Source organism: Dendropsophus ebraccatus, chromosome 4 (assembly GCF_027789765.1).
Source record: "Dendropsophus ebraccatus isolate aDenEbr1 chromosome 4, aDenEbr1.pat, whole genome shotgun sequence".
NCBI classification, from domain to species: domain Eukaryota; kingdom Metazoa; phylum Chordata; class Amphibia; order Anura; family Hylidae; genus Dendropsophus; species Dendropsophus ebraccatus.
In genome coordinates this window covers 140,130,989-140,152,518 of record NC_091457.1, presented here as the reverse complement: position 1 = coordinate 140,152,518, position 21,530 = coordinate 140,130,989, and the positions used below count along the sequence as shown (strand labels likewise).

Sequence of the window (21,530 nt, the reverse complement as noted above, 5' to 3'; positions counted from 1 at the left end):
ATCTTTACTCTCCTCTTGTCTAACTGCTGTCCATGCTGCACAAGGTGGTTACTCTGGTTATTAGCTGGTGGTCAACTGTGTATGTAAAATACATGGTGGCTCCCTCCTGAATACACTGCGTCCTCCTTAGCTGTCATGATTTGAAGCACCAGGTGGCCAAGCAGGCCTCCTGAGTTCTGCAAATGTCACTTTACTGCAAACACTTGTGATGAGCACTTGCAGTTAGACTTGATGGCTTAGTGGTCAGTAGGAAAGATGGGGGCCCAATCAAAAGTTTGCAATGGGGCCCATCCATTTTTAGTTACGCCACTGGATCAGATCACCTGATTTCCTGTCTGGATTGTGAACCTGCCGCTGCCATACAATAGAGCACACATTTTCTTACACACTCCCTTGCTTGCCTACACAATAGAGATTAAAGGGGTAGTGCGGCGTTTAAAAATTATTCACTAAATAACAGACATTACAAAGTTATACAACTTTGTAATGTGTTATGTAAGTGAATGACCCCCTTCCCCGTGTCCCCCCCACCCCCGGAAGTGTGGTGCAGTATACTCACCAGATTACTGTCGACCCCGGCTGCCATCTTGGGTCGAAATGTGCTCAGCCAATCGCCGTTGAGCAGCCGATGACGTGGCAGAGGGGGGCCGGCATGAGGGACGGCTGGAGTGGTCCGGCCGGCCTCCCGAAGATGACGTAGTTCGGACCAAGATGGCGTCTGGGGTCGACAGTAATCTGGTGAGTATACTGCACCACACTTCCGGGGGTGGGGGGACATGGGAAAGGGGGCCATTCACTTACATAACACACATTACAAAGTTGTATAACTTTGTAATGTGTGATATTTAGTGAATAATTTTTAAACGCCGCACTACCCCTTTAACAAGCTATATGCAAGTGAACTGAGCATGCTCGACCATCTCGGTGGATACCTTAAAATGGTTGTAATCAAAGGCAGCAGGGCATGACACAGAAGACAAACAAGGCACTTGTAGCAAAGTACACGTTTTCATAACTGTTTGTACATTCATTTCACATAATACATCAGTTTATTTATCATAATGGTAAAGTTTCGAGAGTTACACTAAGTTCTGTAAACTGTAAAATAGCGATTAAATAATTACTGTAAACTAAATAGTGCGATTAATTAGCAGGTATATACATCTGCATAATTTACCTTCTCCCGCTTTTCTCCCCTAACACATGTCAAAATTAATACATTGCTTACGATACGGGCATATTGCAGCCTTTTTTTTTTGTCCTGAAAACTGCAACTTATTTATTTTCTATATGAGAAAACAGCTGCTGAAATCTGACAGAGGAAATTTAATTATTTTAAAATGTGCTTTAATGCAGATTTAATGAATTTAAAGCACACACAGAACATGGGAGCCATCTAGGCAATACTTGTCAGAAACTCTCGTAGCAAAACGATTCCGTAAATTACGTCTTCCACAGAGAAGCACAATATCATTTCATTTAAGATTTAACAATGGAAGTAATTTACAGAAATGTTTTTTTCCCCCCCTACAAATTAGTTTTCCTTTTGCACTTAAAGAAAACTTTTCAGGTCCTTGAGACCTCGCGAACTGGCCCTGGGACCTGATAGGTCAGGAGAACGTTCTGACACTGTTATTACGAGCATCTGCAATCCGGTAAAACAGAGAAAATTTTGTCTATTCATTGTAGCGTGATTATGTTTTTGAGTATTGTTTATCTGTTAGGATGTAGCACCCTGCCCCTCTTGCAGGACGGGCTTGATTGACAGCCTTAATACAAAGCTTATCCTTACACTCAGACAGTCAATCACCATTGTCTGGCATTGGGACTGTATTATTATCTGTGCTCTGTCAGATTACAGAGTGTTTAGGAGAACAGCGTAAGGGGCATATTCCATGAAGCGATAATTGGCTGAATTGGCCCGATTCAGCCGATTATTGCTCCGTGGAATTGAGTGTCCATGATGGTACATTTGCTTTAAGTCAGACTTTTGGGCAACCTTATGCTTTTCATAGCATACATATGAAAACCTATTGTCATTGATACAGTATGTCACTTAATGTTACCTATTTGGCTCTGACCATTGCCTACGCCAAGTAAGTAGGGACAGGGGTGGGGGTGAAGATTACTGAGCCTTGTAGATAAATTATGCAGGGCAGGCAGAGGTGGGGGAGTGAGAGGGTGTGCATGTGCAGCTCAGCCTAGCCTCTATAACACTTGTGCTTGATTATACAACTTTGCAAACAGCCAGCAGCTAAGAGTCAGGTATAAATTATGTCATCAGCTATCTGCCAAAGTCTGCAGTTCCAAGCATGATATAGAGCTGTACTTAGTTCATTCCTACTCATACATCATATAAAGCATAGATACTGAGGAAAAAAATACAACATATGACTGCTTGACGTGCAATCATTTGGATATCTGTCAACCTAATATTTGTATGTTATTACTGGAGAAGTTTCCCAGGACTGGATTCAGCTTTTCCCGGCACCTGGAGAGGAGCGGCAGGGAGCGGAACAAAGCTGAAAGGCAGCCGGCATGTACCTGAAAGGTGTCCTTCCTAGACAACCCCTTTATGGTTATATAAACCAGACTATGGTAGGACAATGAGATAGCTGCATCAGTCTTCAAATTAAACTTTCACGGCCTTTTAAAGTTTGCAATTTTACTAATAGTGTGTTAGTCATCTGTGTAAGCCACAGACGTGTTCTCCATGCAAACTCTTTGGTTGTGTTTAGAGATGAACAATCTTACATTGTGCATGAACCCAAATGCTCAGTATTTGAATCTCTTTGGCTGGAGATGTTGGATGCAGGGCTACATTCTAAGGCGGCATCCACCCTCTCCAGCCACTGGGATTTAAAGCCTCTGTACACACAATCTGACCCCCCCCCTAAACCGCTTGTACCTTCGGATAGCTGCTTTTGATCCAAGATCTGTCCTGGGGTCCGTTCGGCACGTGATGCAGTTATTGTCCTAAAAAAACAACTTTTAAACTGGCAGCCCTGTGTCAAACGGCGTGGCCTAAAATATCTGTGCCCTAACTTTGCACCACCCCTCTGTCCCTCCTCCCCACCCTCTTCATCATTAGGAATGCTCCAGGCAGATTTTCTACTGTTCATCACCTGTGTCAGCACGGCACATGGGCTGGATCGTTAATCATCTGTGCAATGTTCAGACAGGAGAAAATGTTCTAGGGACATTCCTAATGATGAAGAGGGTCGGCAGGAGGGCTGGAGGGGTGGTGGAAAGTTAGGGCACAGAAATTCTAGGCCACAGCTGTTTTACACGCGGCAGCCAGTTTAAAAGTTGTTGTTTTTTAGCACAATAACTGCATCACGTGTCAAACGGACCCCAGGACACATCCTGGATTTAAAGCAGCTATCCGAAGGTACAAGTGGTTTGGGAGGGGGGGTCAGATTGTGGGTACAGAGTCACTTTGAATCCCAGTTGGCTGGAGAGGGTGTATGCCGCCTTAGAATGTAGCCCTGCATCCAACATCTCCAGCCACCGAGATTCAAGTACTGAGCATTTGGTACATGTGGTTTGGGGGGACAGATTGTGGGTACAGAGTCGCTTCAAATACCAATCGTTCGGGTTTACGCAAACCCAGACTTACTGTGCATTCACTCATCTCTAGTCCTGTTATATTTTGGTCCTAACCCTTTTTATCAGAACTTCCATAGAAAAGAAAGTGTTAGACTTAAAAACCTTGTTTGGTGTCATTCCCAATTGTTAGTGGTGTAGAATAGTTTCCCGTTACTTTTATTTTAGCTGATCTTTGTAAAGTGCTATAAAATATCCAGTGAATTCAGTTGTCAAATTACATTTACATAGATGGAGTGAAGAAATCTTCAATTCCTTTTCCTGCGTCTGTTGTTATAAATAGCGTTCTTCATCTGTGTTACCAGAACTGCACGGAGGACTCTCAAACTGTTATTTCTGGCCTCTCGTTTGGGTGTTAATTTGGGTTAATTTGTTCAGTATGTAATTTCTGATTTAACATTATTATTTTATAGTCGTATGGGTTTTAGTTTGCACATATGTTATAAATATATCGCATCTGCACAAAGCTATAATAAGGCAATGGTACGAGCCCCATGTTGGATTGCAGTAAACACAGTCGTCACTGTCTGGGTTCACACTACATTTTTTTTTAAATCCTTTTTGTGGGCATTTGTGTGCATCCGATTTCCATTGGCTTCCGTTATAAACAAAGGGATTAAAGCATATCTGTTTTTTTAGCGTGCACAAAATTGTGATCGACCAGAAAAAAAAACATTTTAATCTGTGTTTTGTTTTTATTTATAATGGAAAAATGGATGAAAAAAAGGATGAAAAAAACATAGTGTGAACCCAGCCTTATATGTTGTACATAGGTCACTTCTACCAAAACTAGGCCTCTGATACGGATAAAAGCTTTGCTGGATAAAAGCCTAGCTGGTTGAGCATTGCTCCTGTTAGCAATACTAAGAAAATACAAAGAAGATAATTAGAAGCTTGGCCGTTGGCTTTCGATCCATGTGAACAATTAGCTTATAGACTCTGTAGGATCTGCAATTTTCACTCTAAGCAATCCCTAGTCGTTACTTTACGACTGATTCTCAGAAATAAAGAACAGGGAACTGCTTGATGATATGCATTTTATCTTGCAATTGGTGGCAAGTAGGCAAAAACAAGAGCTTAGTTAAGATCTTCATATAAGCACTATACAGTTTTAGAAGGAAAATTGGCAATTTTACTATACAAAAGGTTTCGGAATCCTGGTGTAATGTACACCAAAAGCTAGCTGAGATGACTGGAACTTTGGAACTGGACTGGAGAATCTGCAGTCACCGCATACGGTGATAGGGAACAGAAAGACGTCCGACGATCAGGCTGCAGGTGTCCGTGGTATGGAAAAAAGAGAGAATACGGTACAGTGGCGCTGTGCCCAGAAGAACACACCTCTTTCACCCATCTGGCCCACCCTTGTATCATATGGATATTACTGTACCTCCCTCTGTGCCTTTCAGATTTCGCTGCGGACTGATGTTTTTATTGATTTTTCTTTGGTGTGTGTTGGAAGAGGGGTAGTCTTATATGGTGAGTACGGTGAGAAACTGTATTTTAACTGGAAAAGTTGGGGGTCGTCTTATATGCCCAGTCGTCTAATACGCCGGAAAATACGGTATGTGTTTTAGACACTTGTTAAACATATATTTACACTTGGTGATGTGGCTAAAACATAAAATCTCTTGTGGCCAGAGGCAGACACCAATGGCTGCTTGCTCTGTCAGTCCACTGTATTTAACTGTAAGGGCCCATTAGGATCCCTTATGGTGAAATACATAGGTGCAGGAGCAGACTACCTTCTGCTTAACCCCTTATGTACTGCAGTGTGTAAGTGACCCAAAGTTCACTTATATGCTGCAACACAAAAAAAGAGTTAGAAAGCAGAAGACGAGGAGATCTCTGCTTCACTGCTCCCCTGACCTCTACATGAGTTCTGGAGAACAGAAGTCAGGGGTTTTCATAGCAGTAAAGCACAGGTATCCTTGTCTTATGCTTTTTAACCCTTTTTTGTGTTGCAGCATGTACAGTAAGTGAACTTTGGGCCACTTACACATTGCAGTACATTGGGAACATTGCAGTACAAGGAGAAAGGATGGCTCTTATCTTTCCCATGCATCCCGCCCCCCCCCCCCTGCGGCATGGGCCCCATAGCAGCTGCCTGGCCTTCCTCTATGATAGCTACGCCATTGTCAGTGCAGACAACATCCGTCATCTTGTACATTGTGTGCATTGGACGTCCGTCATCCCTTTGACTTCAATGAATTGCACTGAATTAAGTTGCGGCAATAACAGACACCTTTTCTCATTTTTGACATTGTGTGAACATAGCCATATATAGTTTTTTTTTCACTAACAAGTGGAGCTCCAATCTGTCTTGATCACAGTTTAGTTTCTATAAGCCAACAACCATGGCTTGGCAGAAACGGTCCCTCCTACCAACGAGTAAAAAAACATTGCTATCTTCTCTGTTTCCTTTGCTATAAATGTTAAAGAAAAATCTTTACATCTTACAACAGTTACCTTTTGTACAGTAAAAGATATATTTATCAACAATCAATCAATCAATCAATCAATCAATATACAGTAATTCTTCTATATCAATAGACGGATCTCTTCCACCCAATTTCCTGCCATACGCCTGCCTGTCTGGAGGATGAACCATTTCCTCATTTCATCTTGTACAGTGGTACCTTGGTTTAAGAGTAACTTGGTTTAAGAGCGTTTTGGTTTAAGAGCTCACAGTTTTTAAAAATTGAGACTTGGTTTAAGAGCATTGCTTTGGTTTAAGAGCTCCCTGTACTGGGTGGGAGTGCGAGTGGAGGAGGGGCATGGTCTGCATAGCGGGGTCTACAGCACTGTACTCTGACCCAGCAAGTCTCCCTCACCTTCCAAATCATAGCATATCCACTTCAGGCTGGGGCTCACATCAGGGGACAGGACTGTGGAGGTAATCTCTCCATAGCTGTAACCCCTCTCTCCCCGGACAGAGAGTGCTGCATGTATGTGGCCACATCTGTCCTGCTCATTCCTTCATGCTCCCTGCAGTCTCTGTCAGTCCTTGTGTTTCCCATCCTCTCCATTACTGTACAGTAACTGATAATATCACAGATTCTGCTGTTTCTGAATGTTTGTTTCATTTGTTTTACATGTTATTTAGAATAACAAATGATTATTTTTGGGTGTGGAACCAATTGTCTGCATTTCTATGATTTCTTATGGGAAAATTTGCTTTGGTTTAAGAGTGGATTTGGATTACAAGCTCGGTCCCGGAACAAATTATGCTCGTAATCCAAGGCACCACTGTATTATATCAGTGTTTCTTTATGCATCTCATCTGTGGGATCCATCACCTAACACAAAGCTTAAATTCAAGCATGAACTTTATTGCACTCTTGGATTCACATTAACACAATATTCTCTACCATGGGCTGTTAACTACCGACTGCTCCTATACATCTCCCTGATTTTATGTAGACTTCAAAACCTCTCAGGCGTACATTAATATGCACAGAATTTCAAGCGTCCAATGATAGTTCACAAAAATGGTGCAGTATAAAAATACATTTTCTGTCAGATATAGAATCACAGACCCAAGAAAACAGCAAGATGAGTAAAAAAAAAAAAAGACTTCACAATTCTGAACTTAAAGGGGTAGTGCGGCGGTAAAGAATTATTCACAGAATAACACACATTACAAAGTTATACAACTTTGTAATGTATGTTATGTCTGTGAATAGCCTCCTTGCCCTTGTCCCCCCCCACCCGTGTACCCCAAGTCGGCACATGACAGGTATGTATAGCGCACCACACTTCCGGGTACACGGGTGGGGGTGGTAGGACACGGGGAAGGGGGCCATTCACAGACATAACATACATTACAAGGCTACAGTATGTTCACACTACGTATATTTGAGGCTGTATTTGGTCCTCAAGTTAGATCCTCATAGCAACCAAAACCAGGAGTGGATTGAAAACACAGAAAGGATCTGTTCACACAATGTTGAAATTGAGTGGATGGCCGCCATTTAATGGCAAATATTTGCTGTTATTTTAAAACAACGGCTGTTATATTGAAATAATGGCCGTTATTTACTGTTATATGGCGGCCATCCACTCAATTTCAACATTGTGTGAACAGAGCCTTTCTGTGTTTTCAATCCACTCCTGGTTTTGGTTGCTATGAGGCCTGAAATATACAGCCTCAAATATACGTAGTGTGAACCCAGCCCAAGTTGCAAAGTTGTATAACTTTGTAATGTGTGTTATTCTGTGAATAATTCTTTACCGCCGCACTACCCCTTTAAACACACTTTAAATTTCCAATGACTTTATATAAGCGTAATATTGAACTTTAATAACTGTAGAGGAACAATGAGCCCTGAACTAAACCCAGACCACTGTTCCTGTCTGAATAGATCAGAGATGAGGAACCTTTGGCCTTCCTGCTGTTGCAAAACTACAATTCCCAACTAGTGATGAGCGAACATGTTTGTATATTTGCTGAGGGGAATTTTCTCACAGTCTTCCTTGATTCTTGTGCCGTTCAGTAGGGAGAGTGAAAGGAGCAGGGACAGCATCTGAATTTAGTGGTAGTTAGTCAGTGTAGGGAGGGAGAGCTGACCAAGTAGGGCTTAGAACATTGTGAAATTGTCAATGTAGGGAGGGTGACAGAATCCAGCGTTTTTAGCTGGATTAATTTCTCAACCCTGTAGTCACCAGGCGTCCATCATAGTCCATTCTGTTCATTATCTTCACAATGTATTTAAGTTTTCTGAGGCCAAAAGGGAGGCTTGCTGGGACAATGCTACGCACCTCGTAATTGCTCCGCTATAACGTATTTCATCCTTTGCACCTGATAATCTGTATGCACCGAAACGTACGCTTCTACTGTACGTTCGTTATTTGTTCATGAATGTTTGCGAATATGAACCAAAACTTTTTTTTTTTATATTTATGTCCAGGATCCGAACCGATCATCGGGATGTTCGCTCGTTCAGTGGATAGTTGGTAACGATTTGTTTAGGACCCCTTTAAAAAACCAAGAGAGGTAGTATGCCAACTGCTCTAGGCCAGCATATGCCATCACTTACTTTAGTGGGAAAACCGATGTTGTTGTTTTTTTGTTTTTAATTCAAATCTTTATTTTTACAATTTTATAAAAAAATTTACAAAAATATTTTACAAAAGGGATGCGAATGTGTACATTCCAAGTCCGCATGACATAACAGCATAACAGTGACCAAAAAGGCCAAGAATTCATTCAGTCTATCCATTACTAACCTATGTTGTTTAACACAAAGCTCAGAACTCTTGTTTTTCACTGACCAAAGACTATATTCGACTTGTAGTTGTGTACACTTGGGAATGACACAGTAAATATCCTCTTTCCTCTACAACATTATTAGTGAGGGACCCCTTCTTCTTAAGTGTCTTCAGGCTGTTGGACCAAACCATTGCAATGCTATTGCTGTCCTTTAAACCTGTACAAGAATAGAAGGGGAAAAAAACGAAATAAAAACTCCAACACTTATTCATGTTCCATTAAAATTGCCCCAAGGAAAAGATGAAGGGGATCAGCAGGCCACCCGTCAATTTTAAAGGAACATGAAAAAGTGTTGGAGCTTTTATTTATGGGAAGTGTTGCTTTTCTTTCTTCTATTCTTGTACAGTTGTTCAGTCGTGAAGGAACCAGAAATGAAGCTGAGCACCACTTCATCTCTTTTTTTTTTTTTTTTGCTGCCAATATATGGCATGTCATTGTAAGTCTGCAGTAGTACCATGCACCTTGTTGTCCTTAAAACATATAACAAAAGACAGCAGTAGATTATTATTAAAGGAGAAGACTGGTGAAATTTTTTATTAAAGTATTGTATTGCCCCCCAAAAGTTATACAAATCAACAATATACACTTATTATGGGAAATGCTCATAAAGAGCTTTTTTCCCTGCACTTACTACTGCATCAAGGCTTCACTTCCTGGATAACATGGTGATGTCACTTCCTGGATAACATGGTGATGTCACTTCCTGGATAAAATGGTGATGTCACGATCCGACTCCTGTGACTGCTGCAGAGGATGATGGCAGGGGACACTGAGGGCACAGGGCACTGGAGGGACACTGAGCATCCCCCTGCCATCATCCTCTTCAGCAGCCACAGCCCGCACAGCTCTGGGAGTCGGGTCGTGACATCACCATTTTATTCAGGAAGTAAAGCCTTGATGCAGTAGAAAGTGCAGGGAAGAAAGCACTTCATAGGCATTTCCTGTAATAAGTGTATATTGGTAATTTGTATAACTTTTGTGGGACAATACAATACCTTATTAAAATACAATACAATACAATACTTAATAAAAATTTGCACTGGACTTGTCCTTTAATATTAGATGCTAATAATATTTATTTGTATGCAGAACTTATTTTGGTGAGCCATTATTTCCTGGGTACGGTAGAGGACTGTACAGTAGGGGATCAAATACATAACATATGCCATTGGCCAGTATAATAAATATAAGTAGATGACAGATCGGTACAGAGTGAGGGAGGACCCTGCCCCTTAGAACTTACAATCTAGAGGAGGGGGGAAGATTTCTTTCTATTTGTAAATCTTTAGGTATGGCAACCCCCTCCCACCATACAACCATGGATCAAACATTGTGAAGAAGGCCCGACGGAGGCCAAAAACGTTGACTAAAAAGCTTACAGCTCTGATAAAAGTGTATAGATGAGTATACCGCTTTTTATTTTTTATTTTAGAACATCCACTGTTTGGGTATGCTCAAGAAAATCCTCATCTGATTTAGTGAATAGTTGTTTACAGAGAACCTATCCCTTGAACCAAGTGACATTTTTGTAGCTTTGTAATTTTGTATTGCTGGAGGTCTGGGCACTGAGATCGACATCAATCGCTAGAATGAAGGGGCAAAAGCGCATGCACATCTCTACTCTAAACACCCATAATGGGTGGTATACAAAGTTATACTGGGAGTCTATGGAACTTCTAGCAATTACTTAAAAGTACCATAGTCTCCCATTATAACTGTACACAGTGTGTAGAAGAGTGTGCAGCCACGCGCTTCTACCCCTTCATTTTAGCAATTGGTGAGGGTCCAACACCCGTACCCTGACCAATACGAACCTCTGACGTGTCACTAGAAATGAGTTTCTGTGCATATTACAAAACACCATAAAAATAGTGTAAAGGAGGAGCTTTCTAATGTAAAATAATTAAAAAAGAAGTCCAGCCTCAGGGGGTTTGTTGAAATGGCAGGGCATGAGGGGAAAGCAACAAACAGCACTAACGCCGACCGCCTCTGGCATCTCCTCTGCTGCCGACGTCACAACTCACCTGATTGAGAGCCTACTCAGCCAGTCAGGGACTTGGGTGGGATGCCTCTCCTGTCACTGATTGGCTGAGCAGGCTGTCCATCAGCCGGGTCGCCCAGTTTCCCCCGAGTCATGACATCATCACAATTAGTGGGGGAAAATGGCTTCCGGTGGGGGTCCCGGACCTTCTGGCACGTTTATTTGCGGGTACAGGGAGAGGTAAGTAGCTGTTCCCTGTCATTTAGCCCCGTGCCCCTGCCGGATAAATAAAAAAAATCTCTAGACTTCTCCTTTAAAAAAAATAGGGTTGATGCTATCTGCTATATTGGCCGAGCCTCCCTCACTTTTCTGACTCTAGAAGCTGCGCAACATCTGCTAACAATGTGAAATAAAAAAGTCACAGTGCAATAACAGATAGCGCATGACGGTAGAGCGGGATGAGTGTATGCAGAGGCACATCGACATCTTCACAAGACATTTTGCAGTAATCACTAGAACTACACATCAGATAAAACAGCTGGGTTTGTGAATTGAAAACAACGTTCCTATTACTTTGCATTTCATTTCACAGGAATGTCGTTTGCTTAGCGTGTGATACTTTTCATTATTCAGCAATATGCATTAAGAAAGAAAGTCAAATAAGAAATCTCCGGGGTTTTCGCAAACTCTCTTCTGGGATCTCAGCCCACACAAGGATTCAGGTATGAATGCAAATATTTTACTGAGATACTATACATATGGTAATCTGTAACCCAGACCGAATGCTGCATCACCGCTTGTCTAATTTGCAGCGGATCTTAAAGGGAAGAGATATTGTAGAAGCAGCATCTTTTGAGGGGACTCCATTGCACATCGCCCCAACCTGTATTAAGCAGAAGTAGAATAGAGAATGTACCACGTAAAAGGAATCCTCTAAGAAGGTCCCTGTTGCTGCTTGATTGACAGTCTTCTGGAGGTAGCTATGATCTACTCATCATGGATAACCCCTTTAACAGCTATCTAAATAAGTGTCTATCCATTAGATGCGAAAAGCAGCTGTGTGTTAGTCAAGACAAGCAATTCCCCTTTTATACTCCAGTATTAGGGTATGTTCACACAGGACTCACACCACCTATTATATAGGAACAGCCAATAAAATTTTAGCTGGTCAGAAATACCCAATAAGCCGATGGATGATTGCTCGTTCTTTGGCTGACCACTAGACCTATTACATAGGGCAATATTGGCCTGTTTGACCAGTAAATACCTTGTATAATAGGATCCTTACTCTATTTTCTACTATACCTGAATGTGTATAACCTGGATTCATGATGTATATGTAGAATTTATCAGTGGCAAAAACACAATAGAAAGTAGGCAAAAAGATTTAGATACTCAGTCCTCAAAGCATTCCTATACTGTTAATTCACACAATGAGAATAAATGAAGTGCAGCACTCACCATCTTTGTACAAAAAGAACTAACTCATAAAAAGATGTGGGATGTGGTTGAGGTGGTCAACCAATTTGCAAGCACCTCCATTCGCTACCTCTGAGCCCCTCAGGCCCCTCAGGGGCAGAGAGGAAGGGTGCGGAGGAGTGCTATTGCAATAGGATTAATACACTTATTTTATCTATTTATGCATTATATTGAGTTGACTATTGTGTATTGTTTTTTGATTTGGGCCCTTCGGTTTATATGCACTGAATATATATATATATATATATATATATATATATATATATATATATATATAAAAAATGATTTTTATTAAATATATTAACAGTATAGGAATACTTTGAGGACTAAGTTATTTGACTACTTTTTGGGCCTTGGGTGGTGCACATTAGTTAACCTCAGCAACCTATTTGAGGTTTAGACACCTTAGACTACATTTACAATAGAAAGCAAAGATTCATAAAGAATTAAAAGTACTAACCTGGAAGACGGTAACAATGGCCCAAAGCAAAGAGTCAAAGTTTTTCCGGTCAGGTACAGTATCTCCGGAGTCTGTTCTAAGACTAAATTTACATCCAAAAATATGCATCCCAAGGATACTGCATGGACAAAAATAGAGAAACTTTTATTACATTCTACTAAGCATTGCGTGGTGTTTTTACTTGGTGTTTTACATGTTCTGGATGTACAGCTCTGTTCACACGTGCCTTTATTTCAAATTGCCAATTATGTAAAAGTGGACATCATGATGGCCGGCATCAAAGGTTGATGGACGACCTTGATATATAATGGGTTCCATTGTGGTGGCCATCATTTTGATGGGGCATACAGTAAAGTGTTGCATGCTGTGATATTCTCAAACATGATAACATCTAATGCACATGTGAACACAACTTAACTTTTAGGGTGTGTCTAACAATAAATACACCACATATAGTGGGACAAGGGATTGTTTTTTGCAGGATAAGTTGTACTTTTCATATACAATAAAAAAAATAAAAATAAAAAACTATTTATATATATACAGTAGATATTCACTGATTGTTATGAAATTTATTTAAAACACTAACCTTTATTTGATTTTTAGTTAAAAAATAAAATAAGAAGAAAACCACGGTAGATTTACAGTTTATTTACTCTTCACAGCCATCACCATTACACCACAAGGATATACCGTAGGTAATTAGTTCTGCAGTACTGCACCGTATTTATTGCACCTTGAAGACTTCATATTGCACCATTATTACACATATTGCACTTCACGTATGGTCGTCCCAATGCTAAAACATGGCCTATTATATCTCAATATTTTTCCATGCTGCTCCAGGAAAAACTGTATCCAGTCCTAGATAACTTCTCCAATTTTCCAGGACTGGATCCAACCTTTCCCGACAACCAGAGGGGAGCCGCAAGGAGAGGAACAGTCTTGAAAGGCTGACCCAATGAAGCACTTTGTTTCATTTAGACCAGCAATTCGCTCATCTCTAATTGTAATAATAACAATAATAAGATTATACCAGGTAGTTACTATTTCTGCAATTTCCTACATCTTTACAATGCCGACTATTGAGATTAATGGTTCTACTCTACCCTAAATGACAAGATTCCTAAATGTATCGGACAAGCCATCTGGCAAAAATTCTACGTAAAACTTTTGATTTCTCACCTGAAAATGAAGATGAAAAGCATTAGCAGCATGCAGAACGTTGCCACGTTGTCCATTGTCTTCATTAGGACCACCAGCTGCCTCCTCAGCGCCGGCATAAACCGCACAAGTTTTAGCACCCGCAGGAGGCGAAAAGTTCTCAATACCGACAGCCCACCATCATTCTGCCCTATAATCTCCCAGACACTGGGGAAAGATACCGGCGGTTATTAGGAGCAATTAGCAGAAAATATGATAAGACGAGAAAAGAAATCGATATACAATCCTCAACTTCTAAGTCTCTCTTTTGAATTCTGCTTGGATGACATAGTAACAGTGTAATTACAGTGATTTCCGAACCAGTGGGCAAAAGAAGAAAGTTATTTTAGCGATGGCCGATTAAACATGCTGTAGATATTAATAATGGTTGGGAATATGAATTGGAAATGATTATTATAGAGGGGGAAAAAGACTTAATGATTCCTGGTTATCTATATTTCATAACTAAGGATTCCGCTCTTCAACATGGCTCCTTCTAGGATTGAAGGGTCTCGTTCTAAGTGTGAAAACATCTAATTACAGGGAAGGGGGAGAAGGGGAAGGAGGAAGGTGATGATAGCAAATGATTGCAACAAGGAAGATAACGGAATATGTGAAGCTAAACATGGTGAGGCTAGACAAGGAGTCAGGGAAATAGATAAGTCTATAGGAGCAAATGAAAACGGGAGATATGATCGCCATGGTACAAAGAATTTCTTATAGAAAAGAACACACAATGGAGCTTGGGGAGGGGAGGGGGTTATTTTATCAATTATATGTGAAAGCAGATGGTAAAAGAGAAGAAAGGATTAGACTGGTCCCCTAGAGTACCAAAGGATCATCTGGTGGGTCCAGGATCTGACACAATGGTAGGCCTTAATTTTACAGGCATATGTCAAAAGTTTTGACCAATCGGAGTCTGATTGTCCAGACACAACTGATCAGGTGAAAGAGCTGGGAGAAGTCCACGAGAAGCACGTTCTTTCCCACCTCTGTGTTGTGTGACCTGGAAGGACTTTAAATCTAAATATATGGGACCAACCAGGTTGTACGGACACAGAGTTGGGAGAGCAATGCATGGCAGTGCAGTTGTACCACTGCTGGTTCTCCTGATCAGTCATGACCTGAACATTTAGCCCCCAAATGATCAAAACCTTTGACAAGTCTTTGTGACATTAAAAAGTTTTTTTTTTTCTAATGACAAGTAAGCTTTAAAGAAGAAGTCTGGTGGGGGAAGGGGTGTTGGTGGGGTTCAAACTTATATTAGGCGGGGGGGGGGGGGGGGGAATAAAGAAAGTATACTTACCAGACCTCGTGCCCTCGCTGTGCCTTTTTACCGGGCTCCTGTACCCCGCCGGAAGGGTGGAATCAGTGACTGCAGCTGTGTCCCGCCCCAGTCACTGATTTGCTAAGTGGGGCATCTGTCAGCCAGGTCAGTCAGGGGGAATCTTCAGACTGTCAACAAGGTCCTGAATTTGGTTGCCGTGCTGTGTGGGCACCAGGACAGGTAGATATACCTTCTTTATTATGTTCCCCCATTCCTACACGGAAAGGATTTTTTTACCCCCTCCCGGACTTCTCTGTTTAAAGGGGTTATCCAGCGCTACAAAAGCATGGCCACTTTCCCCCCTCTCTTGTCTCCAGTTCGTTCAGGTGTTGTTTGCAAATAAGCCCCATCCAATCTGGAGACAAGAGTGGGGGAAAAGTGGCCATGTTTTTGTAGCACTGGATAACCCCTTTAAGGTTTTCAAGGAGCTGGATCTGTTTTCTCTTCTCCTTCTGAGCTCCTTCATAATCTTGACAGCATCAGGTGGCTGTCAACTATACCACCACTCTGCAGGGAGCTCAGAAGGAAAGAAGACGGACTGGGGGGGAGCTGCTCTGATGATGTAACTGCCCATATATGGTAACAATCCAGTTACATCACTGGAGTCTCCCCAGGGCTCTGCATCTTATCAGATAACTCATCCCACTGTATGAATTTACAGTGGGATTGTTGCACCCTTCCATTGGAGGTATATGTTGGAAGCCCTACATAAAAACATAATTTCTCATTATGTAACATTACATTACATAAAGGCCAGTAATCATGGAAGCTAAATCAATAAAGTAGAGATGAACAGCATGGAGGAACGGCGGCTGATGTAAGCAGCAGGTATCACCTTCACTGATTACATTAATACTCTACATCCTTAGTCAGCTTCTGCCTGCCAACACATTAGGGAAACTGTTCCTGAAAGTGGGAAACAAGTGTGAAATAAGCGATGCAATACCTGATAATAACTATGATGCCATCAAAGATGTTATATGGGTTTCGCAGATAGTCAAAAAGACCAAAGGCAGAAAGTTTCAGCATCATTTCCAGAGCAAACATACTGGTGAAGACAATGTTACTGATCTCCAGGATGTTGGTGAGCTCCTCCGGCTGTGGGAAGAAACACATATAGCAGATCTATTAGTAATATTATAGTACTCTTTGTCATGACTATACTAATATATTGAGTATAGTATAGATTATTTATTGTATATAGAATGTTGCATGATCCAAAGGAACAGTATTATGTAATTTTACCACCAAAATATCAATGAATACATTAAACTGATAAAGCAAAAGGCAACGTTGTGGCCCATATACCATTAGATTTGTTTAAGAAATGTTGGTTGTACCTGCACAGAGCATTGATTTCTTACTTGTATTAAACACTTTGGATCACTATGACTATATGCCACATTTGAGCTTTATTAATGGGGCTGGCATACTGTTAGTATATGAATCGTGGCTGTCTATTTGAGGTGAACCCCCAAAGTAGCAGCAGCACTGAAAAGGCAATAATCCAATTGTATAAGTTCAACATGGCTGTTCCCAGTGACCTTAAAGGAGAAATCCTTAAAGGAAAAAGTATTGTATTGCCTCCCAAAAGTTATACAAATCCCCAAAATACACTTATTACGGGAAGTGCTTATAAAGTGTTTTTTTCCCTGCACTTACTACTGCATCAAGGCTTCACTTCCTGTATAATATGGTGATGTCACTTCCTGGATAACATGGTGATGTCACTTCCTGGATAACATGGTGATGTCACTTCCTGGATAAAATGGTGATGTCACGACCCAACTCCCAGAGCTGTGCGGACTGTGGCTGCTGGAGAGGATGATGGCAGGGGGACACTGAGGGACACAGGGCACTGGAGGGACACTGAGCATCCCTCTGCCATCATCCTCTCCAGCAGCCACAGCCCGCACAGCTCTGGGAGTCGGGTCGTGACATCACCATTTTATCCAGGAAGTGACATCACCATGTTATCCAGGAAGTGACATCCCCATGTTATCCAGGAAGTGACATCACCATGTTATCCAGGAAGTGACATCACCATGTTGTCCAGGAAGTGAAGCAGTAGTAAGTGCAGGAAAAAAGCACTTTATAAGCATTTCCCGTAATAAATGTATATTGGGGATTTGTATAACTCTTGGGGGGCAATACAGTACTTTCATTAATAATTTTCACCAGACTTCTTTTTCAAAGGGAACTTATCATTACTTTCATGCTGCCTGAACCATGGGTGATCAGGACAGTCTCTAGTGGCTTCTTCCCACCCCACCTGTCTTGATTAGTAGATCTGTTCCTATACCCAAACAAGGAGAGATCTATTATCTATACAGACTAATGGGATGCAGAGAAGCTGCCAGGAACAACCCCCAATGACTGATGACTTGGATGAAAGTGATGACAGGTTCCCTTTAAAAGTCAGACCATTATATGAAGAGGAATATTACAGTATGTAGCCTCTGGAAAAAGCCTAGCTGAGCCAATAGAATACAAACTAGCATGGTGCTCTCTTAGTAGCGCTATCTGTCATTGCATTTTACTGATGAGAAGATAACACAGCATTAGGTCAAAGGTCAATCAAAAACTGACATCACATCAATACACTTAAAGTAATATGACATTGGTGTTCTTGCGAAGGGCCTCCAAGACACACATACATCAGGAAACTGTCAAAATGACATGCCAATGCATCCCTGCTCAGACAGTCACAGAGCCCATTAATTTCAATAGCCGGTTCATAGTCACTGGGCTGGCTCCAGGTCCCCTCATCCATCCATTATGCACAATCCCTTGAGACACCTCTAACATATACAAACACACATTACTGACACAGACACTGACTGATTTACTGACTGACCGACTGACACAGACTGACCCACACTGACTAACTGAAACTGACCGACTGACAGACACACTCCGACACTGACCACACAGCACTTACAGCTCAGTTTTCTCCCTCTTCCTTTCTGTTGAGCTGCTCTCCACACTGTGATGTTGAGGACCTGCGTGTCATGTGATCAGGTCCTTTACACACACACCCCTCTTTCTGTGTCCTCCTCCGCCTCCTGATGTTCAACATTCACTCTGCACTATAGTGAGCACGCTGAACATTAAAACTCCGGGCCCTTTTAACTTTCTGGGCTCCTTGAGGTGCTGTGGGCCCCGGCACTTGCCCAGGTAAGCCCTCTGGTTTGTCATGAATTGAGAAGTTCTGCCATCCATGCTTCTTAGTCCGAGTCAAAACTTGTATATGCTACGTAAATTACCTGAGTGTAGTGACTAACTGAATATGCATGAAATGAATGGGTAACTATAGAACATGCAAACAATATAGAAGAGGGAGTAAAGCAATATAAAACCCAAATCCAAAAAATTCACATGCACTGTAATCTACTGCAGAATTTACCAGTACAAACCCACAGGTGAAATCCACCTGAAATCTGTGCGGTGCGAATTTACTCTAAATGTAAAAATACTGCTAGATGATTCAACGTGAAGCCGATCACACACCCTCATGTAGTATTCCTGAGAGGTATTATAAAATCTAATGATTGTAATAAAAGGGATGAGCAGCGCTGATCACTGCCGGGACTTTGAATAATAGCTGCACAACACAGCGACTATTCACATACAATAAAAATAATGGAGCTGCAAGTCACTTAAATAACTCAATGACATTGTAATCTATAGCGAATGATTCATTGACATCAAGTCTGGAGAGGAATGAATGTATTAAAGTCTGCATCTGTGTTTGTGTTATGTATGATGACATACGGGGTGACTAACTGCCTATATTACACACCTGTACCTCTCAGTGTCTGCCTAGGTGAGGCGCTGTGTTCGCCTTTAAAAACAATAATGTGTTTGCGCCAAGGTCATGTGAAATGAAATTTGGCTCATCTCATTTTATTGTGTGTTGTAGGTACTTTTCTCTGTAAATGTGACAAAGGGGTGTGACTTACACAGTACTGGCCTTAAAGGAAACCGCCACATGTGCAAAACGTTCTTTCAGTCCCCCCCCTCGCCTCTGCTTACACCCCTAATAGTGACATAGACTAAATCCTACAGCCTCCCACCACGCAGATGACATCCACCACCGACTGCCTAACCCCTCCCCCCAAAACAAGCACCCAACTCCCCCCTCAGCCCCCCGTACATACAAACAACTGGCAGCAGAGAGTATTGTGTCAGACTGGAAGGATTACTGCTGGACATTCAGCAGCTGATATGGACTGAAAGATTTAAGATTTTTAAATGGAAGATAATTACAAATCTATATAACTTTCTTACACCAGTTAATTTTATTTATTTTTTTTTTTTTTGCCAAAGTACCCCTTTAAAGGGGAACTCCATCTAGGGGAAAAAGTACATTAAAAGTTATATAGACGCGTCTATACAATGTATTACCATATCTGTACGGTTCTGCCACACTGGTAGCTGATTAAAATCCAGGAAGTGAAGGAAAATGGCCTCTGTGCCAATCCACATTGTCTCCCACTGACTGCTCTCCCACTTTAGGAGACAAATATCCCATGCCTCTGTCTCACATTGTGTGTGTTTGCTGAGCACAGGCTGATGATGCAGACAGGGGGGCAGGGCATGATGTCACAGAAGGCTTAGCTGGATCCCCCAATCCCCTGAGTGATTCACCATCTCTGACCAGCCAGAAGCAGGTGCAGCAACTTCACTAATTGTGCAAAACTCTGCAGTGAAATTAGGGCTGTGTTCACACATATTGGAGTTTAATTGCAGTACTGCAGTGTCTTCACATAAATGATGCAGTAACACAATAAATGATGCTAAACGTCACAGAGTATCAGAGCCGATGTAACAGGCCAGAGTATACCCCCAGCCCAGACTATACCCGGGGTTAAAATGGCCTAGGCTAGATTATACCCCGGGTATATTTTGGCCTAGGCTATTTTATACCCTGGGGTATATTTTGGCCTAGGCCAATTCATACCCCTCCCCAGGCCATTTTATACCCCCATGAAATCAGCAGCACTGAGTGATAGACACAAGAATTACTTACTGTACTTTTTCACCATTTTATTGGGGATTCGGCTTTGTCTGCTGAGATAAGTGAGAAGCTGCTGATGGAAATCTTAAAAGTCTAAATACATTGGGGCAGATTTATTATTGTGTTTGCACTATTGTTTTATTTTTAGTTTTTGCTAATGAGATTTGTGCAAAATTTGTGCAAGATTTTTTAAGGGGTTTGCGCTATTTTCCATCAGTTTCCGCCACCTGCACCTTTTCTCAATGTTTGCACTGGGAGGGGGCGGGGTTTTCTAGTAACTACTTTTATCATTAGATTAAAGGGGTTGTCCGGCAATAAAAAATTATTCACAGAATAACACACATTATAAAGTTATACAACTTTGTAATGTATGTTATGTCTGTGAATGGCCCCCTTCCCCGTGTTTCCCCCCACCCACGCTAGACCCGGAAGTGTGGTGCATTATACTCACCGCATCTCGCGTCGTCCACGGTCTCCGATCCTCAGCAGTGACGTCTTCTTCGGGAGGCCGGCGGATCTTCCCGAGTGCCGGCCACCCTCTGCAGCGTCATCCGAAGCTCAGCCGCGATTGGCTGAGCATAACTGTGCTCAGCCAATCGCGGCTGAGCAGCTGATGACGTGGCCGCATCATCAGCCGCTCAGCCGCGATTGGCTGAGCACAGTTATGCTCAGCCAATCGCGGCTGAGCTTCGGATGACGCTGCAGAGGGCGGCTGGCACTCGGGAAGATCCGCCGGCCTCCCGAAGAAGACGTCACTGCTGAGGATCGGAGACCGTGGTCGGGACGTGACAGGTAATGTATAGCGCACCACACTTCCAGGTACACGGGTGGGGGTGGTGGGACACTGGGAAGGGGGCCATTCACAGACATAACATACATTACAAAGTTGTATAACTTTGTAATGTGTGTTATTCTGTGAATAATTTTTTATCGCCGGACAACCCCTTTAATCATGTGCAAATTTTCAGTTTTTGCGCAAAATCCTCCCCTAGCGTAGCTTTTTAGCAAAGCTGTGTTAGGCCGGGTTCACACTGCATTTTTGCATTCTATTTTTTTCCATCCACTTTTTGCAAAAAACAGATGAAAAATGGATGAAGAATACGGATGCATTTGTGTGCCTCCATTTTGATCCGTTTTTTCTATTGACTTCCATAATAAAAAAAAGGGATCAAAATGCATCAG

General features: G+C 41.9%; 1 protein-coding gene across 1 annotated transcript in view; it reads right to left on the bottom strand.

Moving 5' to 3' along the window:
- CACNA1I (calcium voltage-gated channel subunit alpha1 I) overlaps window positions 1-21,530 on the bottom strand; it is a 495,446-nt gene that overhangs the window by 105,644 nt on the left and 368,272 nt on the right. The window contains exons 11-13 of the mRNA XM_069968882.1: window positions 16,275-16,426; window positions 13,984-14,169; window positions 12,799-12,916 (exon numbers count right to left, since the gene is read on the bottom strand). Coding sequence (XP_069824983.1) covers window positions 12,799-12,916; window positions 13,984-14,169; window positions 16,275-16,426 — 456 coding nt within the window. The remainder of the gene's footprint in view (window positions 1-12,798; window positions 12,917-13,983; window positions 14,170-16,274; window positions 16,427-21,530) is intronic.